This window comes from Protomyctophum parallelum (genome assembly GCF_964188405.1).
Source record: "Protomyctophum parallelum genome assembly, chromosome: 1".
Lineage (NCBI taxonomy): Eukaryota > Metazoa > Chordata > Actinopteri > Myctophiformes > Myctophidae > Protomyctophum > Protomyctophum parallelum.
Window position 1 is genome coordinate 29,540,629 of NC_139697.1, and position 20,861 is coordinate 29,561,489.

At 40.7% G+C, this 20,861-nt stretch overlaps 1 protein-coding gene across 4 annotated transcripts in view; it reads right to left on the reverse strand.

Moving 5' to 3' along the window:
• Positions 1-20,612, reverse strand: part of LOC310861134 (tuftelin-like) — a 200,459-nt gene extending 179,847 nt beyond the window's left edge. For 2 of the 4 annotated variants that reach the window (XR_014569468.1, XM_083768468.1), the window contains exons 1-6: positions 20,398-20,612; positions 2,622-2,702; positions 2,248-2,334; positions 1,759-1,851; positions 995-1,060; positions 809-898 (exon numbers count right to left, since the gene is read on the reverse strand). Coding sequence is in view for 3 of the 4 variants with exons in the window: in XM_083768468.1 (XP_083624594.1) it covers positions 809-898; positions 995-1,060; positions 1,759-1,851; positions 2,248-2,334; positions 2,622-2,702; positions 20,398-20,469 (489 nt within the window). In the remaining variant the exon portion in view is untranslated. Of the gene's footprint in view, positions 1-808; positions 899-994; positions 1,061-1,758; positions 1,852-2,247; positions 2,335-2,621; positions 2,703-14,420; positions 14,504-20,397 lie in introns of those variants that run through there. The other 2 variants (XM_083768470.1, XM_083768469.1) reach the window with 2 other exon arrangements.
• Between the last annotated feature and the right edge of the window lie 249 nt (positions 20,613-20,861).

Genomic DNA, 20,861 nt, shown 5'->3' on the forward strand with positions numbered 1-20,861 from the left:
GCCGAGCAGATGTGACTCAACGATCTCACTTGGCTAGCTTGAGATAGTAGAAGCGTTTTAAGTGGATGGTTGCTAATGTTTGTACGTGGCTTAACGGTTTCACCTCGCCTTGTGGGTCAGCACACTTAATGACGGCATTTCGCATCAGTCAAAAGGGTACTTTACAAAGTTGTGTAATAGGATACTTAGAATGGAGGACAGGGTAACTTCCTTCTCAATATCCTACATACCACACATATATAGATCAATATCCTACATACCACACATACAGGGCATTGGGTATGGATAGACTCAATAGATGTGCTTCCTTAGATGGTATTACACCATTTCCGAGCTAGATAATGGGTCTCTGGTATTTGGTTACCGGAGATGTTATGATGTGCTGTCCTGAGTCTCCAGTAACACATGGGAAATTAGATATTGTGCTGTGTGTGTGTATGTCTGTGTGCATTACGTATGTGTGTTGCAAGTGGATGTGTGATTTGCCAGTATTTAAAAGGATACTTATAAGCTGTGCATGGAAATTGTGTTGAGTCAGAGTCTGAAAACGTGAAAATGAAAAGTGATTGATTTGCCTACGTGGAAAATACTGCAACGGCAGGGTGATTTACATGATTTAAAAAGAAATGCCCCTCATTTAAAAAAATAATTTAAATACATTCAAATTAGCAGTCACCTGCAACCTTTTAAGCAGACTTTGTAGAGATGATTCAACTATTTCTGCGAATCAGTCACAAACAAACTCCAACCATACACAAAATCCATATTCTAGATGGCACAAGTTGCAGATTTGTGAGTGGTAGCTTACATGCATGTCTGACTGAATCCCAACAATGTTGTCATTGGTGACAATTGCTTGGTTGCAAGGCATGGTCACTCTGTAGCCATTGACTGGACACTAAAGGAAAGAGCAGCGACTGGTAAGTGTGGTTAGTCTAGCATCACTATTGGTTCAAGCACTGAGCATCAGACATTTTGGAAAGGTTCCTTGTACCGTGTTGTTGTTATTGTTCTGTCTGGCTGCCATCTGCTCTCGTAGGGTCTTCAGACAGTACCTCACCTACACACACAAACACATCAGGCAGCAATATTAAATATGTGATGAAGTCATCCAGATCAAAATGTATTTGATCCAAACACACACACACACAAGCATGGCGCACGCACGCGCACACACACACACACACACACACACACACACACACACACACACACACACACACACACACACACACACACACACACACACACACACACACACACACACACACACGCACGCACGCACGCACACACACACGCACAGCTGCTGGCACATACAAGTACTGTTGCAGATAGATAAGGAAACACTCACACACATACTGTATGCAAAGATGCAAATGGCTAACTCACTCCCTCTCTCTCTCTCTCGCGCACACACGCACACACACACACACACACACACACACACACACACACACACACACACACACACACACACACACACACACACACACACACACACACACACACACACACACACACACACACACACACACACACACACACACACACACACACACACACACACACACACCATCAATTCAATTCAATTTCAACTGGGAAATGGTGAGTCATATCATTTCCGCGCAGGAAGCAGACAAGAATAGCACAAGCAAATTAGACAAAGTGGCTAATTCAATTTGACAAGGCATAAACAAACGCACAACAAAACCCGAATGGACAACTAAGGCCACACGGCACTCCTACAGTAGTTCTCACCTCCTGTATCTGTGACACTTCATCCGTCAGCATCTTGGCACTGGAGTCACGATGGCTCTCCTCTTTGTGCTTCTGGCGGGGTTCAAGGTAAACCTGGATGTTAACAAAGAGTAGGGGGGGCGGGGGGTCACTTAGGTAAACATGCTGTAGGTGAGCACTTGTACACCACATGCATTGTCAAGTCAAACTCTATTTCCACTCCAAAGGACATTAAGGAAACAACTCCAAGATTTCCAACTCATTCAACTTTTATTTTCATGCATGGAGGAATGTATCAAGACGGACAGACAAACACACACATGCGCACGCACGCGCGCACACACGCACACACACACACACACACACACACACACACACACACACACACACACACACACACACACACACACACACACACACACACACACACACACACACACACACACACACACACACACACACACACACACACACACACACACACACACACACACACACACACACACACACCTTGATGACCTCTACTTCTGTCGGTGTGATGTGGTCAGGCGTACTGGTATGTGGCCGCTCTAAGCTGTTTTGTTTTGCCGGTGCTTCCTGCATTCATCACAACAGAACATGAGGGTTTACTGAACAGTGATAATGTGGTTCAGTGATCAAACACACACAGTACAATTAGATCTACGTGTTCAGGATGCTTTCATCTACAGTGTTCAGTGCTGGTGTGGTGGTGGTTAAGATGCCATCTTTGACCACAAATACTGTAGTATATATATATACATACAGTATATAAAATGTAATCAATCAATAAAATAGAAATATTCTTTAAGCTAAAACACATTGTCCCTGAAAATGTCCTTGAATTGAATACAGCCAGTGCTCACCTTCTCGTTGTGTTGCTGTGAGTTTTGGGCAGACTGCTGGTGGTCTTGGAGAGTGAGTCTAATACTCCGCCTGCATTGGTCCTGAGATGGAAGATGAGAGGATAAGAGAAGAATGAGACGACTGAAAGCTGTGTAGAGTATGACGGCAAACAAACAAAAGGTGGTGATTCCGAAAGTATGAAATAGACGTGGACTCAGCGAGAAGAGTTGCAAAATGACGCTGAGGGAAGTCAGACAGATGTGTGAAGAACAGAAGAGAGTGGAACACAAAATGGGGAGGGGCAGTATGCGGACGGTGAAACTGGCCACTAGGAAATGTCTACGGTTAACGGGCCGCGCCAGTGTGATTGTAAAAGCCCCCTTCTCTATGGGAGACCATAATAGTGAAGAGAGGTTTCCACTGCTGGGCAGGTCTGGTGGGTCATTATGACGTGAAACGGCCCTGTGCTGAATGGAAAAGTGAAACCAGTCCAACCCAGCAGCTCCAAAAATACCAACACTAATGTTTCTGTGCAGGAATGAGTCACTCTCTGCTCTGTACCCATGGCAACTTAAACTGACAATAAAGAAACTATTATTTGTGAATGTTCAGACAGACTTTCATTTCCAATGTTATTTTTCATGGTTCAACTTCCAACTTCAAGTTTATTTTCACATGACAAGTTTACAGGTGTAAAACAGTGGGCAAAATTAAGCTCAAATAAGTTTGCAGTTTACAAAATATAGTCATAATGATTAGAGAAAGGATTCCAATTTTCCTTTCAACAAGAACTCAGTTGAACTAAGCTGGCATCTCCTGAAGTTATCTTTTCTTCCGTCTTGTGCAACAAAGCATTTGCCATTCAAACTCTTTTGCCAAGTCAGACAAATACTGTCCTGCCTTGAATGAACATAAACAAATGTCTCCCTGGGGGAAAACACCCTTCAACATAACTATGGACTGGGTGAAAGCACTGAGGTTGTGAATGTACAAAGAGCCGTTCAGAAGGGAAAAAAACTCAATTTTAGGTGAGGATAAAAAGTGTGCTGACGCAGGGTTTTGATGTTACATAATGACTTCAACTGTGTCTTTAATGTATGGTCAGCCCGAGGTACACTTAATCCCTGTTTCTATAGGTATATGTAGACACACCGGTAGAACTTGTAACTGAGAAGAAAAGGGTTAATGTGGATATACTGTACAGTGTACAGTATATCCACATTAACCCTTTACCCTGTACTCAATTTGGTTAGTTATAAAGGACACATGAGTGTACAGTGTACACTCATGTGTCCTTTATAACTAACCAAATTGAGTACCTCCTACATAGCAAATAGATTTCATGTGAAATGACAATAATAGTGTTCATGAAATGATGGCTGTCAGTACATTGTTTACACTTAAGGACCAAAATGGAAATAAGCTGTCAGCTCCTTTGCGTTTTTATCTGGAGTAGTTACTTATTTACCCAGAGAGGTATTTTTACAGGATTCTCAGGCAGGTGCAACTTCGTTACGGCACATAAAATGAGAATGGAAACATTTTCACGCCAAAAAGCTGATCTTGAACAATACAATTCTTTCTTCTCAGACCATATTTTACATTAAATTCCATGTTCCATTTGTAACTTAATCGCATTTTATACATTTCAACTATATCATTGAGCTTGTAGATTGAAAAAATGTTGAATATGCCTTGAGACTTAAAGGGGCCCCTTTTGCTTATTTTGATGATGTATGGGAGACAAGAAACACTTTCCTGGGGTTTTTATGTGGGTAATATGTGTTTTTAGATATTTTAGCATTTCAAAGTGTCCATGATGTCATGGACACACTTACTTCCTGGACTACATGTTATCTCAGCAAAACAGCCCTCCCCTATCCGCAAAGAGTGAGCCATTGAAATACTAAAATATCTAAAAACACATATTACCCACATAAAAACCCCAGGAAAGTGTTTCTTGTTTCCCAAACATCATTAAAATAAGATCTGGTTGCAAAAGGGGTGAAGTGTGCCTTTAAGTGGTTAAAGGTATGACACCTAACAGGTGTCACCTCTAATAGTGTTTCGTGAGAATGACACTGGCAATTACAGCAGAGGAACGATAAATATTTGACAACACGCGCTGTGCACACAACAGCCTGTTGTTTGTTATGGGAGACGAGGCTACGCCCATGACACAGCACACCAACCACAACATTTGCAGTAATACGCAAATTAGATTACAACACTATGTAAAGGCAAAATAAAATCCATTACATTAAATTATTCTGTGACTTATTGATCACTCACTGGTTCCTCTGATGCTGTTTGCTGTTACAGCATTGTTTCAATGTAGTGCTGTTCTGTGCGGTTTGAGAAGCACTTTAGCAAATGCTTTCAAATGTGCTACATACATTAAACTATTTTTATTATAAAAACATAATTTTTTGTTATTACTTATAGAGTCATTTCAAAGTTATAACATCATGCCTGCTATAATAAACGGTTGCGGAGAAGGTGCTGCATCTGTAAAGAACAGAGATAGTAATACTGGAATGTATAATTTCAACAATTGCTACCTTCTCCTCCAATATTTGACCTTAAAGTACACCGTGTACTTCTACACAGTATGTATGCCTGACAGCGTTTTGGGGTGGGAGGCTAAGGGAGAAGGTTGTAGGAACCAATGAGCAGAGTCCATACTACCACACCCCCCTCAGTCCTCAGTCTATCATTGTTTCAACCACATCCTGCCTGGATCAATCCTCTATCCCAGGAGAACTGAACTGACTCCTTAAGCCCGGCAACAGTGTCTTGTCTGTACAGGAGCACTCTGTCATCAACACAAACCTCTAGCGTCTCATCAGTGTGTGTGTGTGTGTGTGTGTGTGTGTGTGTGTGTGTGTGTGTGTGTGTGTGTGTGTGTGTGTGTGTCAGATTGTACATTGTTTGTTTGGTGGGTTCATAATCGTATGCCGCTGCGAGACTATACGTGTAACATCTCAGTGTGTGCCATCTTGCCAAGATGTGTGAATATGTGTAGCTACTAGCTGTAGCATACTGTATGTGAACCATACTGTGTGAATAACATGAGCACCATTATAGGGTGCATGTGTTTGGTCCGACGTCAGTCCGACAGGCATTAGTCCGACACGCTACCCAAAACCTAACCCTTACCTCACAGGAAGCCACAGGTTAGTTTTAACCTGCCACGCATGTCGGGAGCCACGGGTTAGTTTTAACCTGACATGGGTTCGTTTTAACCTGCCATGGGTTAGTTTAAACCTGCCATGCATTTCGGGAGCCATGGGTTAGTTTTAACCTGACATGGGTTAGCTTAAACCTGCCATGCATGTCGGGAGCCACGGTTAGTTTTAAACTGCCACGCATGTCGGTAGCCATGGGTGAGTTTTAACCGGCCACGGGTTGGTTGTAACCGGCCACGTATGTCAGCAGCCCTGGTGTTGTCGGACGAATGCCTGTTGGACTCGGACTGTTAGTATGTCTAACCAACTTATGCACCCCCTGTATATACAGTACTAACAAAAGCAGAAGCAACGTCTCTCTGGTCTAGTCAGACAACTCAAGAAGGATGTAATATATATTTACTGAATATAGATGAGCAATGCAGTATATTTATTATGGTTTGCCGATGTTTAGGATCTGCTTTTTAGGTCCTCAGATCAAGCGCATCAGTCCCGGCCATAGGGACTCCGAATCCCCCGTACCTAAACAGTAGATCCAAAACGACAGGTGGTAGCTGGGGTGGAGGTGGGTGAGCAGCAGGTTTGTATACAGCGGCACACTGATACGGCAGCAGCAAGCAAGCAAGCAGGCAGAGGAACCTCTGGTTAAAGTAGCCGGTATGAAGATGGAGTGAGTGTATGATTGGCTGAGTGAATCATGTGAATGAATCAGGTTCCCTGACTGAACTACGACAGGCACACATGCTTATCGTTAAGTTAAGTCTACATGTTTTGTACACGTTTGTCTCTGATTTGCATGTAATGGTTTACCTCGCCTGACAATGCTGTGCATAGCATGGAAGGGCCTGAAGAAAATCATCAGGGCTTTAGCTGTTGACAGGCAGACCCAGCATGTCATTTTATGTGATCTGTGGGAGTGGCAGCCTCAGGGCTTCTCTCCCCCAGAGAAAACACAGAGAAGAGAAGGAGAGGCACGCATGCACTCGCACACACGCGCACACACACACGCGCACACACACACACACACACACACACACACACACACACACACACACACACACACACACCGTTCTCTGCTTTCAACACATGCTGTTGTTCCTGTGTCTTTTTGGCACGCAGCAAATTGTGCACGCAGCAAATTGTCCTCAGCTTGGGTTCCAAAACATCAGTTTCTTTTTTTTCACTGTTTTGTTTATTCAAGACTCAGGGTATACAGTAAATCAAACAAAATGACAGTATATGTGACACACCCATACAGAACATATCAAAGAAATAACATGTACATATATAAATGTTGTGAACACCATACACATAATATTGTGGCAGCATCAAATAAAATAAAAAGTTGCATAGTCCTATGCTAACATGGAAGCGACATTGATAACCACATAACCTGAACCAAGTTTTAAAACAAAAACAAGACAAGACAAGACAAGACAAGACAACATGGCATGGTCATTGGTCACCCTTTCAAAACACAATGGACGTGGCAGTGCATCCACACATGGCTCCTAATAATAAATATACTGAACAACCCAGCTACGTCGGGAATCTAGCATGCTCAAATCCAGGATTAAACTCATTCAATCTGGAATATCTTGAAACTGCAAGTCATTTACTAGTGCGAGGAAGGGGCCCCATGTCAAAACATCAGTTTCAAATCAGTCAAAAACTGTGGGGCTCAAAGCCATTTCCCCAACAAACAATACATGCAGCGATGATGATGAATGTGCCCCACGACTGATCATGTATGATAGAAACTGGGGATGTGGGAAAGGAGCTAATGATGACTGAGACCAAGGACCACACTTCTCCTCATTTCACCCAGTGGCTCATGCATTACTTGTGATGGTGCGCCAGTGCAGTGTCATAAATCACTGAGTGCTTAGAAAGCCTAATTATGCATTTACTTAGAACCTATAATGAGAACCTTCTACTTAAAATTGTGGTGTTCTGACGTTATGCAAGATGGCTGCATCAATACTAATTAGCCAAAGACGTCAATGCTGCACTTATCATCCAGTTTTTATCAGAGAATTTCTGGGAACTCAGATCACTTACAAGTTACAACGCATTCCATCCATTTATCTGTAATGATGACGGCGAGTGAACACTGTAGGCCAGTGGTTCTAAATGGTGTTCCACTGAGGCATTGATTGATTGATTGAAATATGTATTAACAGTTTGTAGAATTTACAGTACATTTTAAGCACAAACTCAATACAAAGACTGTTAACTGTGAGTGGACGACCCAATTAAGCATTACACTTGTTTACAACAGGGTCCACATTGTTCAATTCATCACACACCGGTGTGCCATGAGACAATTAACTCCAGGTGTGCCTTGGGGATTTGTAATGACAACAAATGATTGTTATTATAGTGATCCCATGGTGGGGTGGGGAAGGCTTTTTCTACTCCTTTTCCTCTTTTTTTTTTTGCTAATAAACATACTAACAATCTGAGAGAAAAATATATATATATATTCTTGGCTACCTTATGCCTAGGTCACTTTCCCTGTAACAATGTTAACTGTAATGCCATGATCAACACTCAACAGAGAAGCGAAGAGAGGCTACATGTAAGACCAAGTGTGTAGTTCATCCTTAGTTTTCGATATATCTGAAAAACTAAGAGTGAATTGAAGATCGCTGAACATAAAAGCAACATTAGAAATCTTGAGAAATGAAATTAGATGAAAAATCTCCGGTAGCCAGGCATGTCAATGTCACAGAACATGAGGTGTGTAGACTGAGGTTTCAGTAGTGAATCCCTAGAAAAGAAGATAAGCTACTGTAGTGGTTCTCAACCAGTGGTCCGGAGACCACCCGTCGTCCTTGAGGGGGTTCCAGGTGGTCCCCAGCTAAATGACGGAGTTGGTAAACAAATCGACCCTTATTAGACCCTTTAAATTATTGTTAAACATCTGTCTACACAATTAGAGAACGTAGAATAATTTATATTTTTGATCAACATTTGCCTGTTGTCTCTACTAATGGTACCAACATCAATACAGCATGGAATTGTGGACAAAGTTGTATCCAACGGCAACAAAATATTCTTTAGTGTTGGGTCTGAGAGTAGCCTCTCAATGTCATCAAATGGTGGTCCATGGCTAAAATGCTGAATAAATAATGGACGAGAGGCCCCGTTCCGTTTTTCTCACTTGTAATGGTTTCTCACTTGTACTGTAACATATATGGTATACAACTATACAAAAAGTGCTAATGCAAAGTAATATTCATTGCCATCTCTCTTTCTTCTTCATTTAGTGTCTCTCACTTATCACACACACACAGCACACACGCGCGCGCAGTGCGCACAGACACACACACTGTTTTTTTAAACCTTTTCATTTGTCTTGTTCTAGTGGGTTTTGGCGCTGCTTTGAAGAAACAGTTATTTGTCAAATTGTATTTAGCATTAGAAAAAAATACATTTACACAGTGGGAGTTATAAAGGCTATTCTGCACAGATATGAATACAGGTGTGATTTGAGATTTTGATTTGCCCATTGGTGTGTCTTTAGCACAAAATGTTTGAAAACCACTGCAGTAGGCACTGTGAAGGATCAGGATCATGTGTATAAAACTTGTACACCTTTCAATCTTTCATGTGTACAAACAATGGCTGTGACATTTACAACAAGTAGGCCCCCTTGATCCCTGCTATGGCAATACTAGAAAATGCTGCTGGTCTGATCTATCTATTGTATCTATACCTGTCTGTCACAGACTCCCAGCATAACCCAGGCACTGTCTGATCGGTTGAATCCGCCGATGACCTGGGGATGGTTTGTGATGGGTGAGAATTTGTTTGGACAGCAGTTGTCCAGATCCAGAACCGAATAAAAATCACACTCGTGTGAAGTGAGGGGCGGTCTTATCATCATACATCATATTCCATGCTCAGCCAATCAAATCTATGCTATGGGGTAGCTATGGGGTACACACATTACTCAGCCAATGAAATCATCGCTATGGGGTACACACATTACTCAGCCAATCAAATCATTGCTATGGGGTACACTACACACATTGCTCAGCCAATCAAATCATCGCTATATGGGGTACACACATTGCTCAGCCAATCAAATCATTGCTATGGGGTACACAGTACACGGACACACAAAGCTGGGCATAGCGCCTCTCAAAAACCACAGAAGTCTGTATCTGTCTGGGTCTGTGGAGGACACACTGAATAGCTGTATGTGGGGGTGAAGGGTCTTTGGCTTCCCTGATTGGTCACGTTTGTGCAGCTGCACCAACATAAGTGATAGCGCACACAATAGAACTGCATAAACTGTCTGTATCCGTCTTTCTGTTTGCAGGTACATCAGGCTCCCATTTATGTCCATGTATTATCAACACAACGTCACAGATCCCTGCACATACAGTGTATGACTGTCCAACCATATTTGGTCGATCGGTCATACAGTATGGTAGTGGGAATACAGCACTCTGAAAACAGGACAGGTACAACCTAGGCTCTCTGACAACAAGTAGCCTACAATGGGTACGACAAGCACAGCATAAACAGGTGGTGAATGCATTCCCAAATTGTGTCGTTCCCAAGTAGGTCGTGCCCGATAAATAAGCCATTGAACTGTTGTAACTCTAACAACGTGTATAACTCTGACAACGTGTACAACGGGTATTGCATAACCGGGTGAGGCATGCATTGCATTCCACATTTACATACATACATCATTCCCGACATGCATGATCACTGAGTAGGCCAGTGCCCTTAAGGCCTATTCATACTCCAATTTTAGGTGATAAGATATCCACCGAAAACCACCATGATGTCACGTCGCAGTGGTAAGCGACTCACCGCTCACCCAAACACATCTCTCTTGTTTTTACTAACCGGTCACCTTATCACCTACAACTGAATAGACCTTAAAAGTTATTTCAAATGACATGACCACTGTTAAAAGGGAACGTCTCAAGCTACCAACCAGCTGTATCGTGACTGCAGGCTGACCTATGTACTCCATCAAGCACTGTTATGATCCATATCTGTTCTCTGCTATGTAGGCATGTGTAAACCCATACACTGTAAAACTGTTCTGTACTTGTACAGTATACTGTATGAAACATCTGCATCCAGCCATCAGAGAGGCGGGGAGACACCTGAGGGCAGATCCTCTCATCCAGCCCCCAGAAGAACGCTCATATCCATTGTGATGACACTGTGGACTGTGTCATCATGGAACCAATGATTGCAAGATTCATAGTCTAGACACATTTAACGCAGCATGTCTAAAAGGTGAGGTGGCTTGGTGACATTGCCTTGCTAGCCATAACATTACAGTAGCAGGTGTTTTCACTCTGACTCAAGACCCTATTCCAGTGTGTTGACGTATGTATAAACTGAAGTGCATGCATACTATGTTCACAAAAATATTGTTTCAGTACTATGCCAGTACAGCCAGTATCCTGCTGCCCTGGAATATTGTGACTTGTTTTTTAATGTACTGAATACAAGTACATCGGTTACAGGGCTGTGTCCTAACTTAACCACACAGCTAAATATTAACTCTGTTAATTTAACGGAGATAAATTACCTCTCAAAGCTAGGAGCAGCATGTTCCTTATCTGTCAAATTAAGAAATAACATAATTAAATGTGGTTTTGGCAGTTAACTAACTACATATAAACAAAATATGACCCTGACTTTATGAAGTCAGCTGCCAAGTGCTATGTGGGAAAGCCTTTGGTAATAACAGTGATACAAGGTTAAGTGGTGTCGCATTCCACTGTAATGACTCTCGCTCCCGGGTCTGTGTGAACTTTAATCAAATGCTATTGGGTGTGTGATGACATCAAACATCAAAGCAAACAAAGCAAAGAAACAAGCCACTTTTCCGCACGACTTTTACTTAGTACAATGGAGACAGCAGGTCTAATGAGGACATTGCCATCGTGAGACATTTCGATCACACACTGCAGGTATAGCACAATTAAAGCCCTTGTGATTTGAAATTATTTATAGCTCTAGAAATGCAACTGGTCAACTGACAGCTATTTCAGTCAGACAACTCAAGAAGGATTTAATATATATTTATTGAATATAGATGAGCAATGCAGTATATTTATTATGGTTTGGATTGGATTGGATGTATTGGATCTGCTTTTTAGGTACTCAGATCAAGCGCATCAGTCCCGGCCATAGGGACTCCGAAATCCCCCATACCTGAACAGTAGATCCAAAACGACAGGTGGTAGCTGGGGTGGAGGTGGGTGAGCAGCAGGTTTGTATACAGCGGCACGCTGATACAGCAGCAGCAAGCAAGCAAGCAGGCAGAGGAATGCAAACCTCCGGTTAAAGTAGCCGGTATGAGATGGAGTGAGTGTGTGATTGGCTGAGTGAATCATGTGGATGAGAGCATGATGCTGAGGCGGCCCAATTGACGGCCAGCGCGACTCAACTGAGGTTCCCTGACTGAACTTGCTCTGTGCATGTCTACGACAGGCACAAATGCTCATTTAACCACCTGTACATTATCATCCTGATGTAAATCAGTGGAACCACGGCAAAACTGATTTTTGATAAATGGCTGTGACACGAGTCATTGGTAATCTAACTTTGCATGCTGTATGGGTGCTTATAGCCATTACATTACAACTTAATATGAGGGTCAACACTCCAACCTTTGGGTGGATTTGAGACAATCTGTACACTCTCAGAGTTAAATGAACACTGAGGATTTTACTGTGTAGTGGGGCATTACTAAAATGGAGAATACATGATCGCTCTGTAATTTTACCTATGGATTATATACTGTTTAGTCCTCATATCCTCCATACCCGTTTGTTTTAGAGCACTGAAGATTGTTACAAACCGAAACCTTCTCATGAGAAAACCGATTACTGAACAATGCAAAAAACAAAATATTTTAAATTCACTGTCACACAGGGATGCTTGGAAAATAATCTGCCACAGGGGAGGATATACAACTCCTCTTTCATGGGTCAGCTAACTCTCTGGCATTCCCTGTGCCTGTGAGGGTCTCTGTTTTCAATCTCCAGTGTCTCACACTCTTCATCTGACACAATGAAGTTCTGTGCAGCAGCCGACACAGTTGTGATATGGTTACAGTGCACGTTTCTCCACTACACAAGACCTGTTTACCGCCTTGAACGAGACATCAATAGAAGAATAAAGAACAGACCTATCAAGAATAATAGATTTGTAATATCCAGTTAAACAATTTTATATCTATAAAGGCTACATTTTATAGCCTTATCGATAGCAAATGGATACTGTGGAACACTGAATACGCATAATGGTGGCAATAAATAAGGCAATATTAATATTGTATAACAGTTGTCCTCTAAAGTGACACTTAAAGTAGAAAACATAATACTATAAATCGGTATCCAACAAGTCCATTTAGGAAGCTATAACATTGTTCTGTGACCTGTGACTAACATTGTTGCTTTCCCCCAGTTGTTGAGCCAACCACAGCACTCTTGCACCGCAAGAAGTGTCCGTCTATAATCAACACAAGAGCAACAGATCCTCAGTTAGTGTGCTGTGCTTTGTTTTTTAACTTCTGATTTAGAAGTGACATCAGCGCTTTGCTGTTTGGCATTCTCATGCCAAGTTGGTGAGTAAACACGTCTCCACACGAACACGCCAAAACCATACATTAGTCGTAGGTGCATGTCATTGATCTATAAACTGAAAGTTACAAGAGAACCAAGAAATGACGCCTGGTAACTAACCTTTTTTTCTCCAATATTTAGCCACAGTGGTCATGTCTATGAATTGATTGTGTAGGGCCTAAATCGAAACAACTTCTTTTTGTGCTATCCCTTTTAGACCATAAGTGTCTGACTGTACTCTGCTGCTGTTTTACATTTCTGTCTAATAAACTATTCAATCTATCAATCAATCAATGGCACTTAAATAATAATCATAATCATGAACATTAAACATTTTATATATTAATTTGAGTATCTGAGGATCACACACTGCATTAATGGTGCTGTTATGTAACATGGAAATGCGTGCCCTTACTTGTCTTACTAGTTCATGCAAAGCAGTGGAACATAAGAGCTCTGTATAATGACCTTAAGTTGTATTCACAGTACCATTACAGTTCACAGCTCAGTGTGATGACCATGAATCACAGGAGAACAGCCAAAGCCAATAAGTAATATAAATGACACACATTTCCTCCATAAGACATCACAGTGAAAGCTTTAACCAAATGAACACCACAGTCCCCATTCTGGGCAATGTTGTATTATGCGAATGTACAACAAAGATAACTGATCTACTTGTACAAGCTCACAATGTGTCACAATGCAATCTTGTAGGCTGGCTATATTTGAGCACATGTATTTGTCATACATTGGCTATTTTCAGCAAGTGTTATTGAAATGTTAATGAAACAGAGTTGCTCTTCATTTTGAGTCACAGTATTTTAGTATGATCTTTGCAACAAAGACTCAACAGAAAAACTGAATCAGCTGTACTTATTATCAGACAAATCTACAACCAAAAGTACAACAGGAGACATAACCAAGCAATGAATCACACAGATAAACAATAATACACAGACTTTATGCAATAATCCCAGTGGATTTCACTATCTAAATGTGAATTATTTAGGCATACCTCCTGGGACGCTGGTCTTTTTCCTGTGATGATCTGGCTGTCTGAGGTGTTGGTTGTGTGACTAAGTGTAAGTGTAGGAAACAGCCTGCCTCACTAAGACGTCTGGGCGAGGCTCCTCCAGCAACCCAACCCTTTTATATCAAGACGTATATTCTCCAGTCAGTAGTGTTCACTTAACTAGAGTTCACAGCAACTAGCCTCCCCTGCAGGGGTAGAAGGCCATTGCATGGTCGTTACAAGACGTACATTAGAAGAAAAGAATATATATTTAAATCGTTGAATTCAAACTGAATGAGTATCTTGTGATGTTAAGTTACTTGTTATTTTACAGTGTTCCAAACGTCAAAGTTACAACTTACAACTAAACAGAAAAGTCTCCAAAATGTTAGACTAATCGATTTATAACATCAATTATGTTCATCACAGAATATTTCTAAGATAGAATCAAATCTACACGGATAAAGTAACAGTACCAACAAACAAACAAAATACCTCCGTTTTCAACTCATTTGAATTATCGCAATTTGTTTACATTTACTGCATTCGATCAATTAGCCGTCAAATTTTTGGTAATTAAACAAAATAAATGTTACGTGACTGTGTTCCACATTCCACAGCTCCTATATATACAGCTATATAAAAGTGACTGGGAGCAGTGATTGGCCAGTATACATGGAGATTGGAGAGGGCATTGTTTGTTGCCACAGGGTGACAGCGGTTGGTAGCAGTGCAGTGAGGAATGTGCAGTGTTGGTTACATAAGCCTGGGTGATAAATGAAGTGTCTTTATATAAGAGTCTCTGCTGGCATTGGCAGGTATTATAGATATGCAGTGTATATGTGTGTGTGTGTTGTGTTGTGTTGTGTTGTGTGTGTGTGTGTGTGTGTGTGTGTGTGTGTGTGTGTGTGTGTGTGTGTGTGTGTGTGTGTGTGTGTGTGTGTGTGTGTGTGTGTGTGTGTGTGCGTGCGTGTGTGTGCTGGGGTGCCAAACAGAATGGTCAAGCACTGCACAATGGTCATCCCAGCCAATTAAGGAAACAGAAGACATACTACGTGTTCAGGATAAAGAAACAGTCACGAGACGAGAAGATCGGTTGAAGAAACGTACTTCAAGAGAGAAAGATATTCGAAAAAATGAAACCATTAAACAAAAGGAAGAACGAAAATGTAAAAGGAGAGACAAAATATCAGCAAACCCCTACTCAAGAGAGAGTGAAGCAAGGGTCAAAACAAGGTCAAAACCGATACTGCCACAAACAGGTAGCAACCGGGGCGTACTGAACGAGTCGACAGAGAACCATGCAAAGATCAGTTTGGACCAGCCAACATCTTCGTCCAGCCAAGTTACTTGCTGTCATCAGAAGAGAGGTCATCATTCTGGATTCGTAAAGAATTGACGGAAGACCTTTTGTTGAGGAATTTATCAAAGGACAAGGAAGTGAAAGGGAAATATCTCCCCAATGGATGGGTTTAAGTCAGACCATTAAACAAAATGAAGAACGAAATGTTAAAAGGCGAGACAAAAATCAGCGAAGTAAGTAGTAAGTTGACAAGAGTCAGAGGTAAGTTGCGCGCTCTGCTCGCGCACAAGTAGGCCATTCATTTGGCATCCTGTTTTGCAAGCCCTGTGGCTTTGTAATTCCCCTGAGGAATTACAAAGCCACAGGGCTTGCAAAACAGGATGCCAAAGAGGTCAGATATAATGTTTAACGAGAGATCACTAGTCTCATTAGAGTAGATTTAGACATCCAGTTTCATAATGAAAGATTATGGTGAGTTTTCCCAGGCTGTCAATGTCAAATACAACCTGTAGTCAAAGTTACAGTGCATCAGCAATGTCTCTCAGCAGGGTTTGATTTGCTGGGGGGGATGGACAGAAAATCCATGCCTCTGGTCACTAAATTCTATCGCCGTTCGCCGGTTGGGATATTTATCCTGCTTCTGGTCAGACTGAATTAAAGGGACATTTCTCCGCTGGAAGAAACTGCAGTCACTCAATGTTAATAGTACTGGTATTTGTAGTAGATATAAGAGTAGCACAATTTGAAATGAATTTGCACCCTATGGCCATAAAAATAATGAAGTCTGTGTGCTTGACTAGGGTTTGACTGGATTGCTGAATTCCTACAATGACCATAAATAATGCTTTGGTGCACTGCCCCTCCTTGTGGAGAGGGGGAGGCTGTGTGGAGGTGTGACTTGTAGTCCGGAAGGAAGTGGGACTACATTTTCATGTAAAATTGATGATTTGAACATGGCATCATGACTCATGACTAAAATATTAAAAAACACATATTACACACATAAAACCCCAGGAAAGTGTTGCTTGTGTCGTAAATATCATTAAAATAATGAATCTGGTTGCAAAGGGGTGAAGTGTCCCTTTAAAGACATGCATAGGGGAAAATGTAGAAGCTCTGATATGTTTAACATTTATGTTTGATAATATCACAATTCAATTAAAATGTATGTTAATCACACAATGACGTCCCTATTTTGGGTAAATTTTTTGTCAAATATATTTTTCGAATCCACCTATATTTAAAAGAAATCGGATCTACAAGGTGAGAACGCGCTGCAGTGTGATGTGTTGTGGGCTTATAGATTGGCTATTTTAGCTATTTGTCATATTAAGTGCTGGTTAAGTCAAGCCGCTGGCATACGAGAAAACCTTTTACTTAACAATGTTTTAAGGGGGTTGTGAAAACACTATAACATGCCATGTTATAGAATATAGAGGAAACACAGTTTTGTCTGGACTAGAGCACTAGACTGGAGACTTGAAGACATTTCTGAGACAGAACAATGGGGAAAAACAGGAAAGAGGGAGGATGGAGTGTACACTACAGTAATGAGCTGAGCTGACTTCAAAACCATTACATCACGATAAGTTGCCCTCTAGCATGATATACTACACGCACTAACTGGTTCAGCTAACAGAACTACTGCAATGTTGAACTTTGATAGAACCTTGGGGTTACGTATATATACCGACATTAGATATACCTACACCACTTTGAGCATGATGCGCTCTGTGATCAAGGAGCCAGAAGTAGTGATTCCATTCTTAAGTCCAGTATTAATTATTTAATGGCTTTTGGCAAGCCCTACCAACCTTGGAAGCTGAGCCAGATACGCAGACAGCATGTCTGCGTATGTTTAGGCATGACTAGGTATTTCTTCGGAATCTGCCAAACACTTTTACAAGTGTTACTGTTCATTCAAGTTCATTCAAGTCATCCTGACAAATCAAGTTCATAATAATAATACCACACTGTCTGTGGCAAAAACAATAGGAGAAATTAAAACACTATTCTCTTTTGAACTTCAAGCTATGGTATAGCACTATAGCTGCTCCAGGAAATCAACGGGAAATTCAATATATACTCAACTGTTCCGGGTGTCCCCTTTAGAACACTCATTGATGTTTTTGGATAAAATATTGACTCCTTTACAGAAAGGGCCCTATGTTTATGGATAAACATTGTTAGGAATTGGGTTTACAGTGTGGAGATATTCTCCCAGCAGTGTGGAGATAACATCAGAAAACAGAACTGGTTTTTAAAGTGGGTTTTTATTTGAATTCTTTAAGGCTCTGCCTCTTGACGTGACAAAACTGTAAATTCACAGCTAGTAAAGACCTGCGAATTTACAGTCAGAGCCCTAAAAGTGACAGTTTAATGGCCTTTCAACTACTCATTTGTACACTCAATGCAGATGGAAAGCAGCCTTATCCTATTCCTATAATTTATTTTTGTTGATAAATATATTACAAACAATAGCAATCAAATCACTCAGCTTCATATATGGGCACAAAACCGGGGCATGACCATTGCCCATATGGGCACATATACTGACCAGCCTTGTCATCGTATTATTGTCTCAGGAATGCGACAAAAACAAGTTAATTCAAGGCTTCATGGGGTGTGTAAATGAAAGAAAATACCGGTAAGTCGTTTTTTTGGTGAACTACTCCATTAAGGTTTAACTTGTAATAAAATGTACTTAAATAGGCTAATAGTCTATCAAAATAATGAATTTCCACTTAGTTGACACTCAACTTCTGAAAACACATTTCTTGTAAAGAAACAAGAAACAAATTATATATCACAATAATGAAGTGAGGGGCGCTCTTATGTCTTACCAAGTTACCATCATACATCATCTCATTCCGGCCAATCACAATCAATATGTTTACACAAACACTCAAAACTGAATGGCCTGGGCCGTGGCTCAGCGGTTTACTGCATGTCAACCCCCATCTCTCTCCCCCTTTTCCTGTCAGCCTACTGTCTGTCCCTCTCAAAAATATATATCTAAAATAAAGGCGAAAGCCACAAAAAAACATAAAAAAGGCCATTCATTGTCAACGGCATTCAATGTTTGTGTTTGCACAAAAACTAAAAACTGGCCAAAAATTGTCAATGGCATTCAATGTTTGTGTTAGGACAATGTTTGTGTTTACACAAACCCTCAAAGCTGGATATAGGAGGGGCTCAAAAACCTAGAGGTGTACATACAGTACATAGCCGCTTGCAGCACCCTTTGGTGGACATTGAACAGAGTGACAAGACTGAAGACTGAATGTGATTGTATAATTGATGGACTTGTTTCACATGCCATGGCATGAAGTGAAACTCTCAGTACACCAATGTTTTACACACTTTCAGAGTTGAAAGGCAGGTTAGTGTTAGAGAGTGAAAGTTTACAAGACATAGATAACAATAGTTGGTTAATGATAAACTTGCATGTGACACGGTTATGCAAGAGGACCAATTCAAGGACATTTTGGCACACTACATAGTTTCATTGCCAAACTGTCTTTATTTGATCTATTTTGATCATTATAGTAAAATACATTAACCTATCATTTTAGTGTAGCTTATAGAATATACAGTATATCATTACAGTATTTTTACAGGGTTAAATATTAACTCAGTTCACAGGTGGAAGATTACGTGAAAGCTGTATAACTTGAGATATCTCACTAGTCTAGAACATGATAGTAAAAGTGAAGGTCATCAATAAATAAATATTAGAATAATATTAATAATGATAATGATGATGATGATGATGATGATAATAATAGACAGATTTGTCTCTCTTTTTTTGTGCTTTATGAAGTGTATTGGTACCGTATGTCTTACAGAGGAAAATGTTCAAATTAACAAAAATGTAGTTCTGATGACAATTTGATTCAAATGTAAGGGTAAATTTGAAAATAATGGCATGAAATAATTTCCGTCCATAATAATTCCTACTTGAATTTGAACACATGCATATAAGCATAATTATGCTAGCATGCTTCCTATCTCGTGCCATCATAGCAGGTGATACATAACTTGTTGCATATCTGCTGATGCTGACTTCCTTTATGTGGGAATGCCAGCCCAGGCTGAAAATGCATTTAATAACTTTTTAATAATAACTATTTTCAAATGTATTTCTGGTTGGGTTATTTGTTTGTATTGTGGAAACGTAACATACAAACAAGTAAAGTAGTCATTCTAAGTTAGAATATACCATATAGGGATTTGGGAACTGTATAGGAGTATTAAAGTAAATCACATTCTTTAATATATATAGCCTGGCTATATATATTAAAGAATGTGATTTACTTTAATAGCCAGCCTTATTAAAGATGAAAGACACAAACAGCTTATAGCCTCAAGTAGCCTAAAGTAGTAGCCTGCCTATCATCAAAGACAATAATATGAAGGTTTTCTTGTTCATACACGAACTAAAAGATACACCATGCGAGCCAAATTAAAAATAATTAATTATAATATAGCCTAATGAAAATGTTAATGTTGGTATAGGGGCAGCGCTTGTCTCAAATGATTGAGCCTTTTATTCTTTGTCGAGCAGCTCTGTTCGCCTTAGCAAATCGCCGTATAGCGTGAATAGCGTCACACATGTGTTTGTAAACTCGGACAAACAAACTAATGATAATCATTTTTTGAGACATCGTCACTCACATTGGTTCTGGAGCTGGAGTGTTGTTCCACATCCTCCTTGGAACGCACGGTCCGCGTACTACTACTACTCATTTCGGGGTTAAGCGAAGCCGATGGAGCTGGTTATTGTTGTGTCTATCTTCCCCACTGTCTGTTGTAGGAAATGTACTTGTAGTAAAGTTTCCTCAAAAGCCACAGTTCTCTCGAAGCTTTCTCTCGAACATCTCAGACGGTGGTCTAAACAAGTTTCTCTCTCTCTCTCTCTCTCTCTCTCTCTCTCTCTCTCTCTCTCTCTCTCGCTCTCTCTCTCTCTCTTTCTCTCTCTCTCCCTCCCTCTCTCTCTCTCTCCGTCTGTCTCCTTCCACTGTTGGACTCAGAATATGATCTGACCCCACTCTTTTTGTACTGTTACTAGTACCTACATGTCATACCTACAGTAAACTTTAAAGCGGAATATTCCCATCATATATCATCACACACGCACA